This window comes from Ambystoma mexicanum, chromosome 7p (genome assembly GCF_040938575.1).
Source record: "Ambystoma mexicanum isolate Mex_15411 chromosome 7p, UKY_AmexF1_1, whole genome shotgun sequence".
Classification (NCBI taxonomy): Eukaryota; Metazoa; Chordata; class Amphibia; order Caudata; family Ambystomatidae; genus Ambystoma; species Ambystoma mexicanum.
The window spans coordinates 444,400,448-444,418,951 of record NC_090939.1 but is presented as its reverse complement, the minus strand read 5'-3'; the positions used below and the strand labels follow the sequence as shown (position 1 = coordinate 444,418,951).

General features: G+C 42.1%; 1 protein-coding gene across 1 annotated transcript in view; it reads left to right on the top strand.

Annotated features, from left to right (window-relative positions):
• POU1F1 (POU class 1 homeobox 1) overlaps positions 1 to 18,504 on the top strand; it is a 367,881-nt gene that overhangs the window by 18,663 nt on the left and 330,714 nt on the right. Inside the window, exon 3 of the mRNA XM_069637356.1 lies at positions 11,678 to 11,746. Within this exon, the coding sequence (XP_069493457.1) occupies positions 11,678 to 11,746 (69 nt within the window). The remainder of the gene's footprint in view (positions 1 to 11,677; positions 11,747 to 18,504) is intronic.

The window sequence follows — 18,504 nt, the reverse complement described above, 5'->3', positions numbered from 1 at the left end:
GAGAGAAGTGGTGAGGGTGATAGAGAGGAGTAAAGCCCATATTCTTGGGCTTCTTAGCACTACAGAAAGTGTGCAGCCTTGTTATTGTAAATCCTCAACTGTAAAGTAAAAAATCTGCAGAATAAACATGCCGGAATTTCTGCTTGCCATAATTCCACCAAAATCCCCATGGAATTATATGGACTTCAAAAATAGGGAATTACACTGCCCTTGTCTCGGGAGGAGAGCTCAGTGGCAACTTGCTCGCCTTGGAAGCAAGACGACATGGAGCAACACAGGTTCGATTCCCTGGTCAGTGCTTAGAAACCTCTGGGTATTAAGTGTGTTATAAATAACCTATCCTTTCATATCAAACCCTTCCACCATTCGTAATCACGTAATAAAGTCACGGTATCAGTGGCGGTAACAGTAAACAAGTTTTGTGGTAATCCAGCAGATTACAAACTCATAATGAGGGCCTATGTGTGCTTAAAGAGAGTCTCATAATCGCAGACTTGACAATGGTTCATGAGACATCAAGAAAGTCTTCCGGCACCCTTAAATGATCCCTTCCAACCTGCATCTGTGGACTTTCAAACAACTTTATATGTAAGATACATCCCTGCAAGGACGGTGAAAAGTTAGTTCCAAGCGGGCAATAAGAAACCCTGTACAAAGAGGAATTTTATTCACAAAGATTCCGAGGGGGCCCTTGTGGTGCAGCTTGAGTTTTTGAACAGTGTGAGTACATGGTGATGCAGCCGCTTCCCCGCGTTTTCACCAGCATCAATCCAGCCAGACTTGCAGATGGAAGAAGGACCTCAGACCTGGGTACCTTGTACCACGACAGGACAGCGAAAGCAGTCAGGGTGAGTGGGTGAGTGGGAGTCTATCTCATGGTGCTTGTATAGCCTCTGGTGCTGTCAGTGTTGAGTACCTGAGGCTTGGAGACTGAAGTGGCTGTGGCAGAGGCAACAAGAGGGGTGTGAGAGGTCAACCAGTATCAGTAGGTTTTATATGCTTAATGGATCTTAACTGTTTCACATCTATATGTCATGGTACTGCTCCCTCCCCTGCTATTAGTGTTATCTGCCCATATTGTTCTCCATTCATTTTTGTTTGTCACCCATTTTATCCATCACTTTGTGAATGTTCAGCCGCCCAGTTGGGAGGTTACCTGGGTGTGTTGGTGTCTGGCTGGGAAGTATCCAAAATATTAAGATTACTTGGAGCATTAGAAGGCTGTGACCAGTGTTGCACGCAAGAGAAAAGCTGCAAGTGCATCTCAGCAGTATGCATAGATCAGTTAGCTGGAAGTAGTTGGTTAAGATAAGATTCACACACTATATTTAGTTGTGTGAATCTTTTTAATCAAGTCTACTAGTGGAACTACCACTAAATCTCCTTGTTATAATTTGAGTAGTGTCCCCCCTAAAGGGCTGAATATGTTCCTTGCAATCAATCCTGGCTCACAGCAGGGGCCACACACCCATCAATCAACTCTGTCCTAGGGAAATCCCACATTAGGTCTGGTACTCATTTCTCACTCATTCATTTCTTTCATTCAGTGTCAGCACCCCTAATTCTTTGGGTTGCTGCAGTGACACACCAGCTTGCTTAGCAATTTAAGGGACCTTACCTTTAACACAGGTACAAGAGTGCGCAACAGCTTCACATAGACAACTAGATCCCCGGCTAACACACTGGATGAAATGTAGTCTTTGTTTTTGTTAATATGTAAGAGACTACAAAAAGAGGCAACTCTGCCGACACAGTACTCTTTAACTAAATCCCCTGCTTTGTTTAACAATTCCTCTTGTACATGGGGAAATTCATCTATAAATAAAGGAAAATCTCATTCTCATGGTGAAGCTTGTCAATTTAATCTGACATCTCAGCACTCACAACGTGATCCTTCCCATACCTCCTTGAACAATTCAACAACTATGGAATATACCTCTATTATGGCAAATACAAAGGAGCGTGGGAGCCCCTCTAATGAGAAAGTACACAATATGATATGGTATTTTTAACGTGCTTAATGCCCAGAGGTTTCTAAGCGCGGATGGGTATTAAGTTCTAAACATGGGTCAAATACCTTGTTTTAAGGAATTTCTGCCACTCACAAGTGTCTACAACCACGTTTTACCTCACTGCACCCTTCACAGAGGAGAACTATCCATTTGCATATCAATCTTTGTCCCACCCACAAGGGCAGTCCTGCACCGAAATGCTATGCAATTCTCCTCTGAACAAGAGTACCATCAGCAACCCCATACATGTGTTTTTCGGCCTTGTTGGGCCTCCTCACTGAGGCAAAGCTGATCCTCTCTAAGGCAGAGTGAGCAAGGAGTCCACATCTGGATTACCCTTGGTTACTTAGGGTGAAACCCCACGTGTATACAAAACTACAAAGTAGTGTGGGTGCCCCTCAACTGAGAATGAACATTGGTCAAATACCCTGTTCTATGGAATTTCTTTCACTCAGGAGGGTCTACCACCACGTTTTAGCTCTTTGCAGCCTTCACAGAGGAGAAATAACCATTTGCATATCATATCCACTTACTCCAGCAACTTGAGTAATTCTTCTAAACCAAGATCTCATGATGAATGCAAAAGGAGATTCCTTATTCGAACTGAGCCCTCAGCGGAACCGTCTTAATTAATTATGGAAGAACTTTGTCCTCCAAATGAAGTCTGGAGTTGAGAAGCTCCTGCCCATTCGATTTATTTTTTACATTCAGTGAAGGATGTGCAGGAGACTGTTCCTGAGGAGCAGATTTCAAACAATATGTCAAAGAAGCACCAGCATGCAAAAGGCCTAAAAAGTAAGAAAAGATTCTACAACAGAAGAAAAGGAGCTCTCAGAAGTCCCTAAGATCTTTGAATCCTCACCATGGCTCTATACTGGTTTCACCCAAAGAGGCGGCTATCGCGTCCACTGCAAGCGAACGTAAAACAGAAATCAAAGGGAGTATGACTGTAAGCCACATGAAGCTGCCACAAATGAATAAGGATCTTTGGGACATTGAAGTTACCAACTCCAGAAAGAGAAAGAAAAAGAAAGTGAAGGCAACCATATCTTCTCCCAAGAGGGGTGATCCCAAACCACCTCTGGCTCTTGATGATGAGGCAGTGGAGGATGCTTTTCTACAATCATTCTGCAATTTAGAAGAAAGTTGTACACTAGCCGCACGTGTGGAAAGTCAAGTTCAGGGCAGAATAACTATGACCTACATGTGGAGAACAAACATTTCTATACCAAACACCAATGCCTCTGTCAGTCGAAGCCTGGCTCTCTTCTCAAGGCATAATCTGTAAGGCAAACCTTGCCTTACATCCTTCACTCTGAGGGACATTTATTGTCCCTCAGAATGAAGGATATAAAATAGATGTGGATCAACTGTTCAAAGAGGCTATTGACGGACCACTTCACCATACTTCTCTTTTTAAACTGTTTGCCTGGAATCCTGCTCTACGGTTATTGGAATCTTGTAAAATTGACTTGGTGAAGTTTATCAATGATACACATGTAGATCTAGTTCTTCTCCATGTGTCCTCTATACTTATCCAGAATGTTTTTTTTGGTCAAGTAGAAGCATTTTGGAAGTAGATGGGTTCCCCAAAATGGGTTGTGGGTGATTTTGGGAAATGTGAAGATGAAATCAGACAATGATTTTCTGAATGCTGATACTAATTTGCTCTGGACAATGTATGGTGTGTCTTCATAGTAATGAGTCTAATACAAGCAAGGAGGATGTTGACTGGGCTTGGGTGCTGGCCTTGCTTGCTGCAAAAACTTTCAGCTGTCCTATTCCTGGGGACATACCCAGTTGCACTACTTGGCAGCCAGCCTCCTCCTATTCAAATATTGGTTACATGTCTTTCTCTTTATCATTATTACCTGTAATATTTTCCTTGGGCATTTTAGAATTCCCACTTAGTGATCATGCTTATTTACTATTCCATACAACTTACTGTGAAAAAATGTCCCTAGGCCAAGCTGCTTACCACACTAAAAATCAACAATTCTGGAAATAGAATATGTTGGTCTCCTTGCAATATAACAAAATCTAATGAGTCACTGTTGGGAATATTCAAGGACAATGGTTTAGGGATCTGGTGGGTCAATTCAATCATTAAGAATTACGAGAAGATATTAGAAACTGTATTAAATTCCTTTTGGCAGCACATGACAATACCTAGCAACAAGAGGTTCTTTTGCATGCATACTATCGATGACGAGGCCTTGAACAGGAAAAGGGCTGATCGTAAAGCAATCAACAAAGTATTGAGGAATTGGGTGCTCCTGTTGCCAGAATTCAAATGTAGAAAGCATTTGATTAAAAAACCCTACCCAAATTGGATTAAAGATCACAAAACTTACCTAAATGTGCATGATAGTGAGCTCCCATTGCGTAATGTCTGAGATAAAAACGAGCACAACTTTTGGAAATATGTGAACAAGGTAGACCTATTCCAAGATCATATCCAGACAAATCCCATTTCATAGTTATCATGGACAACCTCCTATGCAGGGAAATTCAGCTTGATACCTAATTCTGAAACCTTGTACATTAACAAATCTTTGGTGAACTGGAGCTACAACTTTGCCTGTTTAGATATTGAACTAAACATTATTAGGTCTGAAGTCTTGTGAGTTATTGGATCTGATGGGCTCTGATTTTGTCTTTTTTGGAAATGTGTACACAATGCTTGGTACGGATACTTTCTGGTGTTGGTTTGTAATTGGAACAGCCAAAATTGTGCATTGATGAGATGTGTTGAAAGAAAATCACGAATTATTAGGCCAAGTCTTACTCCTAGAGTTTAAATAATATTATGAGAAGGGTTTGAATGCATGTCTAATTGGTGTCTTAACAATTGTTTGACAATAATATAAATTATTGCATGTATGATTGATTATGCTAGATTGTTTTATAAAAAGGTTTATGAAACGGTATCAGAATAAATAAAATGTAAACAATTATGAATATGGAACAGCCTACCTCCACCACGCTCTAGGAAATCGATCAAATTCATGTTTCTGCCAGAGCTGTTTGGTCAGTTTGATAATATAATGCTCTGTCCTTTGCCCTCTGCTTTAATCAGTCAGGTATATGTTGCTGTTTTGGCAAATCCACTGCCATACCCACATCTGTTGACATGCAAATAAGGGCACAATGCTTTTTGAATGTACCCGTTTTACATGTTTTCGGGAGCATATTCAGTGATTGAGCCCCCTGAAGGTCAAAAAGAACAACAGGTTTTGTACTCAAATATTGTACTCAAATATATAATGATGAGAGATGTTACAGTAATACAGTAATACAAAATGTGCAGCATGATTCTAAGGAGACATGAGATCATAAAATAAAGTAAGTTGAAGTAAGTTGAAGTCAAATAAAGTTTAAGAATATTATTGATATAATAATACATACCAAGACATTTTACAATGAATAAGTACATAATACATTAGTACATTTAAAAAAAAGATAATTTATTTTGTCAGAGAAATAGTGCCTAATCAAATGAATTTCTGTTTATATTTTCTTAGTGTGTGCAACTTGAAGTATGCTGTTAAAGTTGTATGCATGTCTTGGGTCTTTTCTGCAGCTAATTGTATGTTATTGTTGAAATACACATTTTGTTCACCTGGAAGATGAACTTGAAGTCTTATTGTTGTTTGCGTAAGGCAACAGCTCCTTCTAGCAATGATAACGGGCGTAGCGGGCAGGATGGCTTCGGACAAACATGCACATGGCCTTTGATTATATAGTATGATGTGGTATTGTTATGTTTGTATTAAATGTGAATAGTGATTTTGCAGCTACACTGTAATCATTTACATGCGTTTATATGGATATTGCATGAGATTGGTCCAAGGAAACATGAAAAATGATTCCCAAATGCAGGATACTGCAATATTACATAACAATTACAAAGCCAGGGGTAGCTCAGTGATATGTTCTACCTGTATAGTTCAGCTGAACTTTCACTTAATTGCCATTCACTTGGCAGTTACAAATGTACCTAGTTGAGCATGGTTAATGCACAACTATTTCCTGTGGCTGCCTTCATCAACCATGGTGTGGATATTTTGTTTTAGATTAGGTAATTGTTGTATTTAGTATCAGTGTGCACTAAAACATTTTAAATGCATCAAATGAACTACATTTTAAAACATCAAGAAATTATTAATTCAGCATTTAATAACATACAATTCTGTTTTGTTTTGTGCCTGCCTGTTTTATGTACAGCGCCCTGAAGCTCATTTTCTGATTTTGTGGACATAACAAAATGAAATAAAACTAAAGTTGCATTAATTCCATGTGTTTGTTCTGTTTTGTGATGTGAATGTATGTCCAGAAAGAACTTTGAATAGTAAAATGCTATAACAATGGTTCTTTAGCTGAGTTTCATTGGAGTTTTCATGCAAAGCCTTGGTTATGATATGGTATGATATGGCATTTATAACGCGCCTATACGCAAGTGTTTCAAGGCAAGACACGGCAAGGGAGGGGAACAGAGGGAAGACAGAGACAGCGATCCTACTAGGCCAACTGTCATTCAGATCGGGCAAGTGCAGGGGAAGGGGGAAGAGGAAAAATGTGGAGTGGGAGGGGGTGGGGACAGTGCAGTAATGGGGTAACAGAATAAATAAAAACAATAAGAGAAGTAGGGCCAGCTGGTGGCAAGTGCAAGGGTAAGTGCAGACATCAGGTGTCAAGTGCTGGTGGGGGACTGTAGGGATACAGAAAACAGTCCCCAAGTGCGGGGGTTGCCAGGGAGGCAGTTCAGGTGTGTAACTGGTCGGGGAGGGGACCTGGGCCTGAGAACAGGGAGTGGCCATGTAACCAGTACAGTTTCAGCCAGGACTTCAGCAGGCGAGAGGAGGAGAGAAAGCAGAAGCAGAGAGGAAGGTTTTGAGGTATTTTCAGAACTGAAGATGGTTCTCCTCAAGTTTCAGGGAGGCAGGGAGGCTGTTTCAGAGGGAGGCACCAGCCGAAGAAAGAGATCTACCACCAACTTATTGCTTGGAGAAACGACTGACCCTGAGGGAGTTGGAGGCGGATGCGCAAAGAGCTCGAGTAGGAAGATATTTAGGAAGAGAGCATTGAAGGCATCGAGACCGCAGGCCCCAGAAGGCCTTGTGGACAATGCAGAGGGTTATGAACTGTATCCTCTCAGCCACTTGGAGCCAGTGTAGATATATCAGTCCTGGAGAGATACGATCCCTGGGCTTGAGACCAAGGACAAGTCTCGCAGCCCTCTTGCTTGGTTTAAACAAGAGTTAAGGAAAGGAAATACAATAGGGCTCATCTATGTGATGGATTGCCATCTGGCAGTGGTGTTTTATTTGTATTAAATTAATAACATGGTACTGGTAATTCCATCTCTGAAAGGGTAATCCGCCAATCAGATACCCCTTTCATATGCTCCATTTCAAAAGCATAGTGTACACTTGTGCCCTGCTGCATCAGTAGCTTGATCTGCAACACCTGCTCTCCAGTAGTACAGAGTATGTCTCTGGTGCCCATTTGACAACTGCAGTGACAGCCATGTCTCTGAATCGTGGGGGCTCTATTTAAGATATGCAACCCTGCTCCAAAAATTGCATTACTCTCAGTATGTTGTCCTGGTGGCATGTAAAACTTTAAATATAAGCCATACTTGAGTTTAAGGTATGGTGGCCAACGTCACTCATTATTATCCAAGCCACATCAATTTGATATCACACATGTGTATTCCCCGCCAGACCGGCTGCTAGCCATGGGGGTTGCCTTGCTTTGTTCATTTGTGAGGGCAGGTAACACCGTCCCCAGAGAGACAGCCATCCTACAGGAAACCTTCCTGGGTCCAGGAATCAAAGGGCACCGTTCACAAAAGACTTAGCCTTACACCAGGGAGTTGCACACCAAAAGGGAATTTGATCCTATTTAGATGAAAGAGGGCAGGATCAGTGTAAACAGAGGAAGCTCTCTACTGTAGCATGAACATTCCACCATCTATCTTGTCTCTGGCTCTATTTTTCCTTTCTGTCCCCTTCACTTCCTTCAGCACAAACCACTTTGGGTGTAATATCAGAAAGCAAAGTCCACTTGTTCTAAGAACAGGGATTGTTCCCCTTAAGCATGCTAGCTTTAGTCCAATCACCTGTGGGCGTTTGTCTTTCAAAGAAGAGGTCTCCCACTCTTTCTTTGATTCACTCTTGAGCAAAAATGTGAGGACATTTCTTTTGGACCTCTGTTGGTAGAGTTGATCTAGCCAACGTCCTCCACTAGTGAGGTGAAGACGGAGTGTCTAAGGCAGAAGGGACTTCTATCCCCTATTGACAAGAACTGCTTCTCTGCCAGCCACAATGGTGTCCAGGACCTCACCATGTTGGGAGACCCTCATACTTTTGGGCCAGCTTACCCTACATGTGCGAGCATTAGAACAAGGACTTGAACTTAACCTAGAGTCCCTGGATTGGGACTTACAGCAATCGAGAGTCAAGGTATCCAGGATCCCTGTGTTTACACCATAAAACCAATTTGAGCCTGTTCAACTGCATTGAACCATCAGGACCCTTCGGAGCTGCCTTTGGTAAGCACAAGCTCTTCAAACCATTGAACTATTCATTAGAACCTGTTTTCCACTGCATCATGTTTGTCAATCTCATCTTTTTCCCAGCTTGAAATTAAAGCTCTTCATTGCACCTGCCGCCTTGCAATTGCCTCTTTGAACCACCAGCATCTTCATTACCGATCTTCATTGACAGTGGACCAGGCCCTATCGGATACATCGAACTGCGACCGTCGAATGCTGCACCGGACCCACTCGACTCAAACTGCACATCTAGTCATCAGCTTCTTCACTGGCAAACCAACTGTGAACCAACACTTGTGGCGCTCTCAATCTTCACTTCTCTGAATATCGCCTTTGAACCACACAAGTTCCTGTTCGATCTCTGCTCGACATCCGCTCTCTGTTTAGAACAATGCGACTGCAGTAACCAAACTGCTGACCTGCACGTTTAAACCTGTTTGCTGCTTCATCGCGCTAGTTGAACATTAGTTGCATCGGCTCGAATTACAAGCCCTTTATTGCAACTACCACCTTTGAATCGTCATTTGACCTGCCAGCATCTCTGCTGCTGATCTTCATTGCCAGTCGAGCCGACCCTGGTGGATCATCGAGCCACAAACCTCGAAATACCACATGAAACTGCTCAAAGTGGATTGAGCATCCAGTCTCCAGCTTCTTCATTGAAGAATCAGCTGTATACCAACCCTAATGGCCCTTATGATTCAAAGCCCTTTGAACGCTTCATCAAAACAATCCATTAAGCGCCACCAGCTTCTTCGCAGTCAAACCAGCTGTCTAAATGACACGGGTGACCCTCACGAGCAACACTTCTTCAAGCATCACCTTTGAAATGGAGCAAACTCTTGTTCGAACAATGCTCCACACCGTTCCCCATCTACAACAACATGGTTGCTGAACTCAAACCTTGTTTATCTGAACAAACAGCACTAAGAAGCCTAGTTCGACAGCGCTGAACTGTCAAGAACTGCAGAAGGTATTATTGATGGCTAACTCCCCCCTTGTTCCACTGTTGGAGCTCAGAGACATATTAGGTCAGCTTTAATCCCTTTTTTGACCAGAACATGGTTTTGACTTGCCTTACACCCCTGATTCATTACCCATAGTGCCACATCTCTCTATTTCTTTTCTGCCCATAATCTGTGTTATTTTCTCTGGCGTGAGTTTTGTGTCGTTTTTTCTACTGAATCATATTTGCAGATGGTTTGTTTAATTAAAGTATATCTGTGTTCATAGACCTTTGATTGGACATTCCCAATATTTTGGACTGTTGCACTATTGATGTTTGGGTTGCTACTGAGTCACATTCATACACTCTTCCGAGTATAGCCTTCCCTCAGCCCATGTTACCACAAAAGGCTTAGGAGGTAAGTGCCTTAACTGTTCCTGTTCTATCTTTATGTTTGGGATCACTCTTGGTTTGTAGAAGTTTGATGCCAGAGCAGGTGCTTTAGTCACTACTCACCCTCTTACTCCTGCAGGGTAGAAGTTATTTTGTCACAGTGTATTTTTTTAATTTCCTTTAAAATGAAAAGCAAACGTCAAGATTTCGGTGATTACATGTTTTTATTGCAATCGCAAGAAGATGACTTTCTTTAGCTTTCATTTCCATGCTCGTTTCACTGTATACAGTATGTCATCTTGGCATCTTTGATGGAATGTATTTTTTATTACTGGGTCATTGTGATCTGACATGTCGGATTTAACTTTTAGCATTCCTCTTGGGCAGATTCTTACTGAATTGCAAAAAAAAATAAAACAAATGTTCACCTTCACTAAGGGGCATGTTTGTTGTTCTGCCACAACATACCCCATCGTGCCTGCTTCTTCCGCATCACCAGGGTGGATCCTTGACATTCTAACATTTACAGAAATCTACTTCATGATTGTTTGGAACATCTGAGCTGGACAGTTTGGGAATGTACCTCTAATTACCTGATGTCTGCTTAAATAGGCCATAAGACATGGTTTAATTGACGTGAATCTGTGTTTGAATAGTTCATGTCACAAAGGTACCCTTTGTGACAAACTATGAACATATGACAGTTCTACCTTTTAATTGTGCTAGTGTTAATTCAGTAATTATGGTTTGCATCTTATGGTTGTTATAGCCCGTGCTGAGCCAATCAGAAAGCTTGAAATGTGTTGCATAACTCCTGATAAATACCTCATTTGGAGCATTCTCACTCCAGAGTCCTGGTTGCCTGGATCTGTTTACCCTGCTCCCATCGCCTTGCCCAACACTCCTTTTCCCTTTCTTGCTGACATCCACATTTCATCCTGTGCCTGTCAACTTCACACATGCACCTCAACTGGCTGCCTGCATCTCATGTGTTTACAAATATGGAAAGCTGGACTTGTGCTCCCTGGCCGCAGAGCAACATTTGCTGGGCGACCATCATGGTATCGAATGTATTCTCTGAACCTTGTTTTTCTTCTTCTTGGACAGTGTGTGCGCAGGAAAAAAGCCAGGGTCAAAACGGGTGTTACAGACTAGCATTACTTCGGGAGGGGAGAGGGACATTAACTTTGTGTACTATGCCCTCCTTGGCTTCACGTCCAGCAATAACATTGGGGAAGGCAATGTCACACGACAAGGATCCCTCCCTCAGTCTATAATGAGGGGGGATAGCTCAGGGGCAACGCGCATTATAAAATAACTATTATAATTACAATAATGATAATTATAATGCTGAATTTGAGAGAGTGCTGTAGATTCTGAACTGTAGTGGCTGCAGTTGAGCGTTCTATTTTCATAAAACCAAATGTTATAAAGTGACAATACTTTTGCGTTCGTATTTAAAACAAGGGATTAGTTGGTGCAGAGAGGTAAATGTTCAGGAGTAGACATGTAAAAAGACATGTAGAAATGAAAATTCTGTTGAGCCACTGAATGTGGTTTTGCAATAAATGTAATAAAATTAATTATCAACAAGCTTTCTGTTTATCAACATTTTAATCACAGAGATATACACTGAGCATAATTTAATTGTGGATCAGAAATCTAGAAAGCCTTTCCTTGTAATTGTGGTGCATTTTCTTACCAGTTTCGTTTCTTTTGTCTTTGGCTGCTCTCATGTGAATTTCTTGCTTCGTTTGGGAACCGCAGCGGGCCTGCACTACTCAACGCCCTCATGCCACTATGGAAACCAGCAGTCCACCTACGGGGTAATGGCAGGTAAAACAACTTTTTGCACTAAAGATAGAGATGGGAAGATTGTTTGTTTTGTCAATTTTACTATATTATATACCACCCAAACATAATAGTTGCCAGAAAAAAGATAGAACTACACAAACAAGCAATTTTCAGGTGAGAAGACTACATTTCATGAAAATAACATACAATAGTAACAGCACCTGTATACAAATAAGAAATGGTCGTGGAAATGTTCCCAAAACTTAGAGCACGGTCAGGTATTATAAAATAGCAAAATTGGGGAAAGTTGAGTTGAAAGAAAAGACATATTATTTTGATTATTGTATTGTTTTGTAGCTGTAATTTATATAGCGCCTTTAAACATTATTATATTGTATTGTATTGTAGCTGTAATTTATATAGCGCCTTTAACCATTATTATAGTTGCAATGTGCTGGTGGTGGGACGATTTGTGTCTAATTGGTTTAGTTTTCTGTAGTGTGTTGTGTTTAATTGGGTGTTGCTGAGTCTGTGCATTTTGTGGTGGTTTTAGGTTTCTGCTGCAATAGAGGTAAGTGTGTGTTTTGTTTGGTGTTTGAGATTGAGCATGCAGGATATCGTAAAGTTTTATTTTGTGGTTAGTTAGAGATGTTAGTAGTCTGTGCCCTTCTATGCAATGTTTATGTTGGTCTGGTGGGTTACGATTCTTCAATGGTATTTTGTGTCAAAATCCTTTATTTCGTTGGGGCATACAGGTTTCGGTACATTAGGTTTCGCTTGGTTTGAGTGTTTCTCTTGTGTTGTGTTGAATCTTTCCCTTCAACAGTATTTCCTGTTTAGCTCAGTGAGTTAAAGAGCCATGCAATTTTCTGAATTTTAGGTGCTCTTCTGTTGTTTGTATTTCCTTCCGCCATGACTTCCAAAGTTTTGCCGAGATGCACGAAAATGCTGACCCACCAAATTTCTGCTTTGAATACTGTTTTGAGGCGAATGTCTTTGCTGGCCCTTAGTGTTCAGTTTGGTTTGTCGATGGAGATTTTTTCCTGTATGAATTCTGCTCCTTGGCCATGGTTTCCTCTGTGGGTTATGCCAAGTGTTTTTCAGAAAACCTTTCTTTGACTGGTAGCCAATGTAGGTTTCTCAGTTCTGGTGTGATGTGTTCTCGCTTACTGAGTCTGAGGAGTAGTCTTGCTGCTGTGTTCTGTATTTGCTGCAGTTTTTTTGTAAGGTAGTCTGGTATTTCGAGATAGATTTTGTTGGCGTAGTCTATCCTTGACATGACAAGGAAGATGATGGTGAGCGTTCCATGTGGGAAGGTGGAAAAAGGTAGTATCTGTTTGATTGTGTGTATGTGAAAGATGTCTATGTGAAAGAAGCACTTCTTAACCACTGCGTTGACTTGCAGTTCGAGTGTTAATTTGTTGTCCATTAATATTCCAAGTTTATAACCACTTTGGAAGGTTCTGGTTGATTTCTGATTTCGGTAGGTCATGGAATGTGGTGTTGGTTTGAACGATTGTTGGTCATGATCATGACTTCTGTTGTGTCCTAGTTGAGATTAAGGCTGTGGGTACTACTCCAATGATTTATTTGTGTGAGTCAGTTGATAAGGGTTGCGTCTTGTTCTCCATTAGTCTTGATTTTGCAGATGATTTGTGTGTCATCTGCGTAGTTGTAGCAAGTGAGACCATGAGTCAAGGTCGGAATGGGGCGGTAAGTCCGCCAACCACCATGGCGGAGTTGGCAGCTTGGGATGTTTAACAGTGGAGCTGTTGTCATCTTAAGGTGATCTTTCAATGCAGTGAAACCTCTTTCCTTCTCTGTTGGCTTGTTTCAATTTGGAGTTGTTGGGTAGAAATTTGTGAGTGACTACCTTGAGGTTTTGGATAGCCAGGTGCAATGTGTTTTGACATTGATCTAACATTGACGAGGTTGCAGTGTATTTTTTTGCTTTCTGGGTTTTGTTTGTCTTTTTAAGGTGGCTTTGGAAATTTGAGTTGGTATTAATTAATTGTTCCTTTAGATTGTGCATTCGGTTTAGTTGCTTTTTTTCTTCATTGAGTAGATCTAAAAGGTAGCGTTTTGGGTTGATTTTTTCTTCAGGGTTGTCTGCCTGCTTGTGTTGATGATTTTGCATGTTTCACACATTTTTGTGATGAAGGGTCTGTTGAGTTCATTTTGTTCGTTTGTGCTTCTGTGGATTTCATGTCTGCCCATTGTGTTTCCAGTATTCCTCCTTATGTGTTTAGGGTGTTTATGTGTGGTTGGTTGTGCGACTGGGTATCAAGTTGATGCGTAGTGCAATAAGTAGAGTGATTTTGGTCTTGATCCAGCAAAGGGGATCTCTTGCAGAGGGAAGCTATGTCTGCTGTTTATTGGTGTTGGTTGGCTGTCACGTCTGGTGGTTTGAAATGGTTGGTCTTCTTCTCTTTGGTTTATTGTATTTTGGCTACTTCTTGCTCACCGGTCTTTCCTGGTATGATGCATTTTTGCAGTGTGGGCTTGTTGCTTAGAGGATAGGTTTCTTATTTGATTCTGGGTCTGTTTTTCCATTTAGGTTGGTTTTCAGGTCTTTTCCTGGTGGGTTGTCTGGCTGTCCACAGGATTATTTTATTTTCCCTCCTTGAAGTCGAGTCGCACAGATTGTGTGCGTGCTGGCTACTTTTCCTTGGTTAATTTTCCTCGTCTGTTGCTATTTAAGTGGCAATATTTACGGACATGATCCTGCTTATCCTAAACTCTTAATTCCACAGTATTGCCCAACCAGATCACTTAGAGCAGCTAACAAAATGCAGATTATTTGTCCAGATTTACAGTTGTGTAAATGGACTTGGAAGATCTTTTCCAGTAAAATCAGCTAACTTTTGGAATTCACTCTCCATTGCAGTGAGAACTGAATCGGACATCACAACTTTCCACAAAGCTCTGAAAACTATATTGTTTAAGTAATCAAGCCCCCCCCGGTCATGGTCCCAGTGTCTCTCTTGTTCTGTTGTTGATGTTCGCCCTCTTGTGTGCATGTTTCTGTGCCCCGATGCCTGTAGGCATTCACGCATTAGAAATACATGAATAAAATAATATTTGCTTGAGCTGTGTTTCTTTATTCTATTCCAGCACAGAGTGTAGAACAGGTGGCATAGTGTGTAGGAAGATATTAAAGGTTGGTATGTCCAAGGATTAAACTGTCCCAGGGGTCAAACTATTTCAGGGGTCTAACTATTCAAGGGGACAGACTTTTCCAGGGATCAAACTGTTCCAGGAGTCAAACTACACTAGGAACTGACTTGTCCTATGGGCAGACTTATCCTTTGGGCAAGATCTGTCCCAGGGGCAAGATCTGCCTCAGGGGCAAGACATATCCCAGTTGCCAGACCTATCCAAGGGGCAGACCTCTTCTAGGGGCAGAACTATTCCAGTGGCTGACTATCCCAGTAGCCAAAGTATCCCAGGGGAGAAACTAGCTTAGGGGCATACTATCCTAGGGGCAAACATATATCCCCTTAACCCAGGGTGTTGTTTGTTGGTGTGGTTTTCCTGTGGCCTTATAGTGCTAGAAGATTGTGATAGCGAGGTCGAGCAATGGTTAGATTCTCTGAGTGGTAAGTCTATGCTAGGGCCTCATGGGCATAAGACCCCATAACTCTGGTGCCTTTGCAGTGGCTCGTGGATCAATGTGGTGTTAGCTTCCTGATGGTTGGCACCCAAATTGTTAGGGCCTTGTGTTGATAGCGGGTTTCCCAATGGTGAAAGCTCATCTGTGGTGGTTGTCTCTCAGTGGCAACGTCTTGTGGTGTGGCAACCCCAGCTTCACAGTGGAAGACTTCAAAGTGGAAAGTTCAAAGTAGCCAAAATTAATAGTCAGAGGTGCCGAGTGTTAGAGTTCAAAGTGGCCGAGAAGCAAAGTGGCGAACTTCAGAGGTGGCGAACTCAAGATGGCAAGCTCTAAAAAGTGGCAAAATATCACAGTGACCAAACTCTGAATGGCAGGGCCCCACTGTGGCATAATTAAATGTACATTAAACCTCATATCGGAATAATTCTGTGAGACAGAGCCCACAGTGCCAACATTTAAAGTGAGAAAGTCCCACAGTGGTAAATTCAAAATGAAAAAGCTCACACCAGCAACATTCAGAGTGACAGAATCTTGCAGTGGTAAAATTCAAAGTTAAAATTCACAGCAGCTAACTTCAAAATGACAGAGTCACACAGTGGGAGAAATCAAAGTGAGAGTCACATGGTGGCAACATTCATACTTAAGAAAGTCCCACAGTGGCAAGATTCAGAGGTAGGATGCTCACAGCAGCAATGTTTAAAGTGACAGAATCTCACAGTGGCAAAGTCCCACTGTGGCAGTAGTCAAAATTAATATTCACAGCAGCTAAATTTAAAGTTAAACACAATATTTAATTTCAAAGTGACAGAAACTCACAGGGCCTCATTATGACCCTGTAGGAATGGGTTAATGGGCTCCACTAAAGGAGGCGGACCCGTTAAACCCGTTCTGCCACATTACGAGGTCCCCTCGCAGGACCCGGTAAGGACGCCTGGTAAAACCAGGCGTCGTTACCGGGTCCCGCGAGGGGAAGAGGGAGCTAACAACGGGCCGCTCGTAATCACCCCGTTGTTAGCTCCCTCCCTCATTCCCATTCAGCCCTATGGGGGTTGAAATGGGAATGGGGAAGGTCCGGCCCGGGTTCCTGGAGGGAGGAATTACCGGGCCCTCTGAACTCAGAATGGCCCGGTAATTCCCCATTCTGGGAACCCGGACCCGGACCCGATAGCGCCATGGCTACCGCTGAAGTTGTAATGAGGCCCACAGAGTTACAAAAGTCCTACAGTGGTAGAAGTCAGTGTTAAGCTAGTCCCACAGTGGGAAAAGATAAAGGGCTTCATACCGAGGTTGGCGATAAGGGGTTAACGGCACTGGCAAGAATGCCGGTGCTGTTAACCCGTTACCGCCGCATTACGAGGTCCCTAAGCGGGAGCCGCTAAAGGACCAGGGAGCTAACAACGGGCCCGTTATTAACGGGCCCGTTGTTAGCTCCCTCCCCATTCCCTTTGAGCCCCATGGGGGCTCGAATGGGAATGGGGATGGGTTCCCTGAATGGGGAAATACCGGGTCCTCCAAGGTTGGAATGACCCAGTAAGTGCCCATTCAGGGAACCTAGACCCGGTATGCGGTAAGGGGGTAGCCATGGTGCTAGTAGCACCATGGCTACCTCCAACCTCGGAATGAGGCCCAAAGTTAAAACCTTGCAGGCGCAAAGCTCAAAGTGACAGAATCTCACAGTGTCAACATTCAAAGTTAGAAAGTCCCACAGTGATAAAATGCAAAGTCAAAGCCTCACAGCAGCAACGTTCCAGGAAATTGAGTCTCATAGTAGTCCTATCTAAGCATTTAGTAGACAATTTAAAAAGATATCACACCCGATAGAGCATAAGAACATTTAAACGACAAATAACAAGGGCTACACAATATAGAAGAAGGGCTGCTTTTAAGAGAAACCACAGAGGAAAATGTGAAAAGCAGTGTGCAGGAGTGAAAATGCTGCCAACCTGGACTACTTTATTCTGACTACACATACCCTAGTGTAACTGCCCATAACGTATAGTGCATTGTTTTACAGAATTGTACATAAGGATGGGTTTAACCAATAGCCACATGTATTCTTTGTTCTGGAAAACATATTTTGCAAACAGCATTTATCCACATTCATTTAAATAAAGAAATGACCTTCTCCATCCATTTAACATCAAATCCAGGATCAAACAAGACCTTTGCATGAAAAAACTCCCCTGCACTCAACAATTGAATTATGAGGCCTGATTAAGAGTGTGTAGGTGGGAAGGAATCGGCAATTTGCCATCCCTCGATGCATGCATGCCATTATATCATAAGTATGGGGCTGCTGCAGAATGAAACTTGCAAACTAGCAGAGTGTGATGGATTGTCATCTGGAAAGGATGTAGAAGCCCTGGCTTTTGTGATTTTAAATAATGAATAAAGGTATATGGATCATTCCATTTCAGGAAGAGGAATCTGCTAGTCCGATCTCCCTTTCATAATCTCACACACAAACTTGAGTATTCAGAAGTTATATACTCCAATATGCATCATCTATGATGTCATCCTATGTGGCAAACTACAAAACCTATTGAAGGGCAGGATTGGTTAGGGGAACATACGTACCTATGGCAAACACAGGCATTAGTACATCATTGCTCACCCCTTAGGGAACGCCTCGAACTACCTCTAAATATGTATAATACTGATTATAGCACAGGAAATGGCAGCGGAATGGTCATTGTATAGCACGTTGCCTCGCAGACCCTCTGATTAGTTGGCATGCGCACCCAAATTAGCCCATCATCTCTCATCTGTCCAACCATAAGTCAAAGTGTCCCATCTATAGTTGACCTTGTAGTTGATCACTATCTTCATCCGAAGCGTAAAGAATAGCCCTTGTTTTCGAATTCTGAATAACGTGTGAAGAGACCACACATTTGTCAATTTCAACCTCTTATTTACTGCTATTAGATTTAATTATTCTCGGTGTTGTTGATCCTCTTGGCCTTTAAACACTTGCTCACTCCATCTATTAGAGACCTTATTCACAGCTATTTGTCCAATACTTGGCTCTTGCAAATGTTTTCTTCTTCTTTAATCTAAGAGAAATATGTATTACGTGCATGGCTTATCCATCTGCCTCACTTTGTGCCTTGCAATTATTCCTTAAAATAACATCCTTGATCTCAGGCCAACATAGACTCCTCTTTATTCTGTAAATGGTACTGTTCTT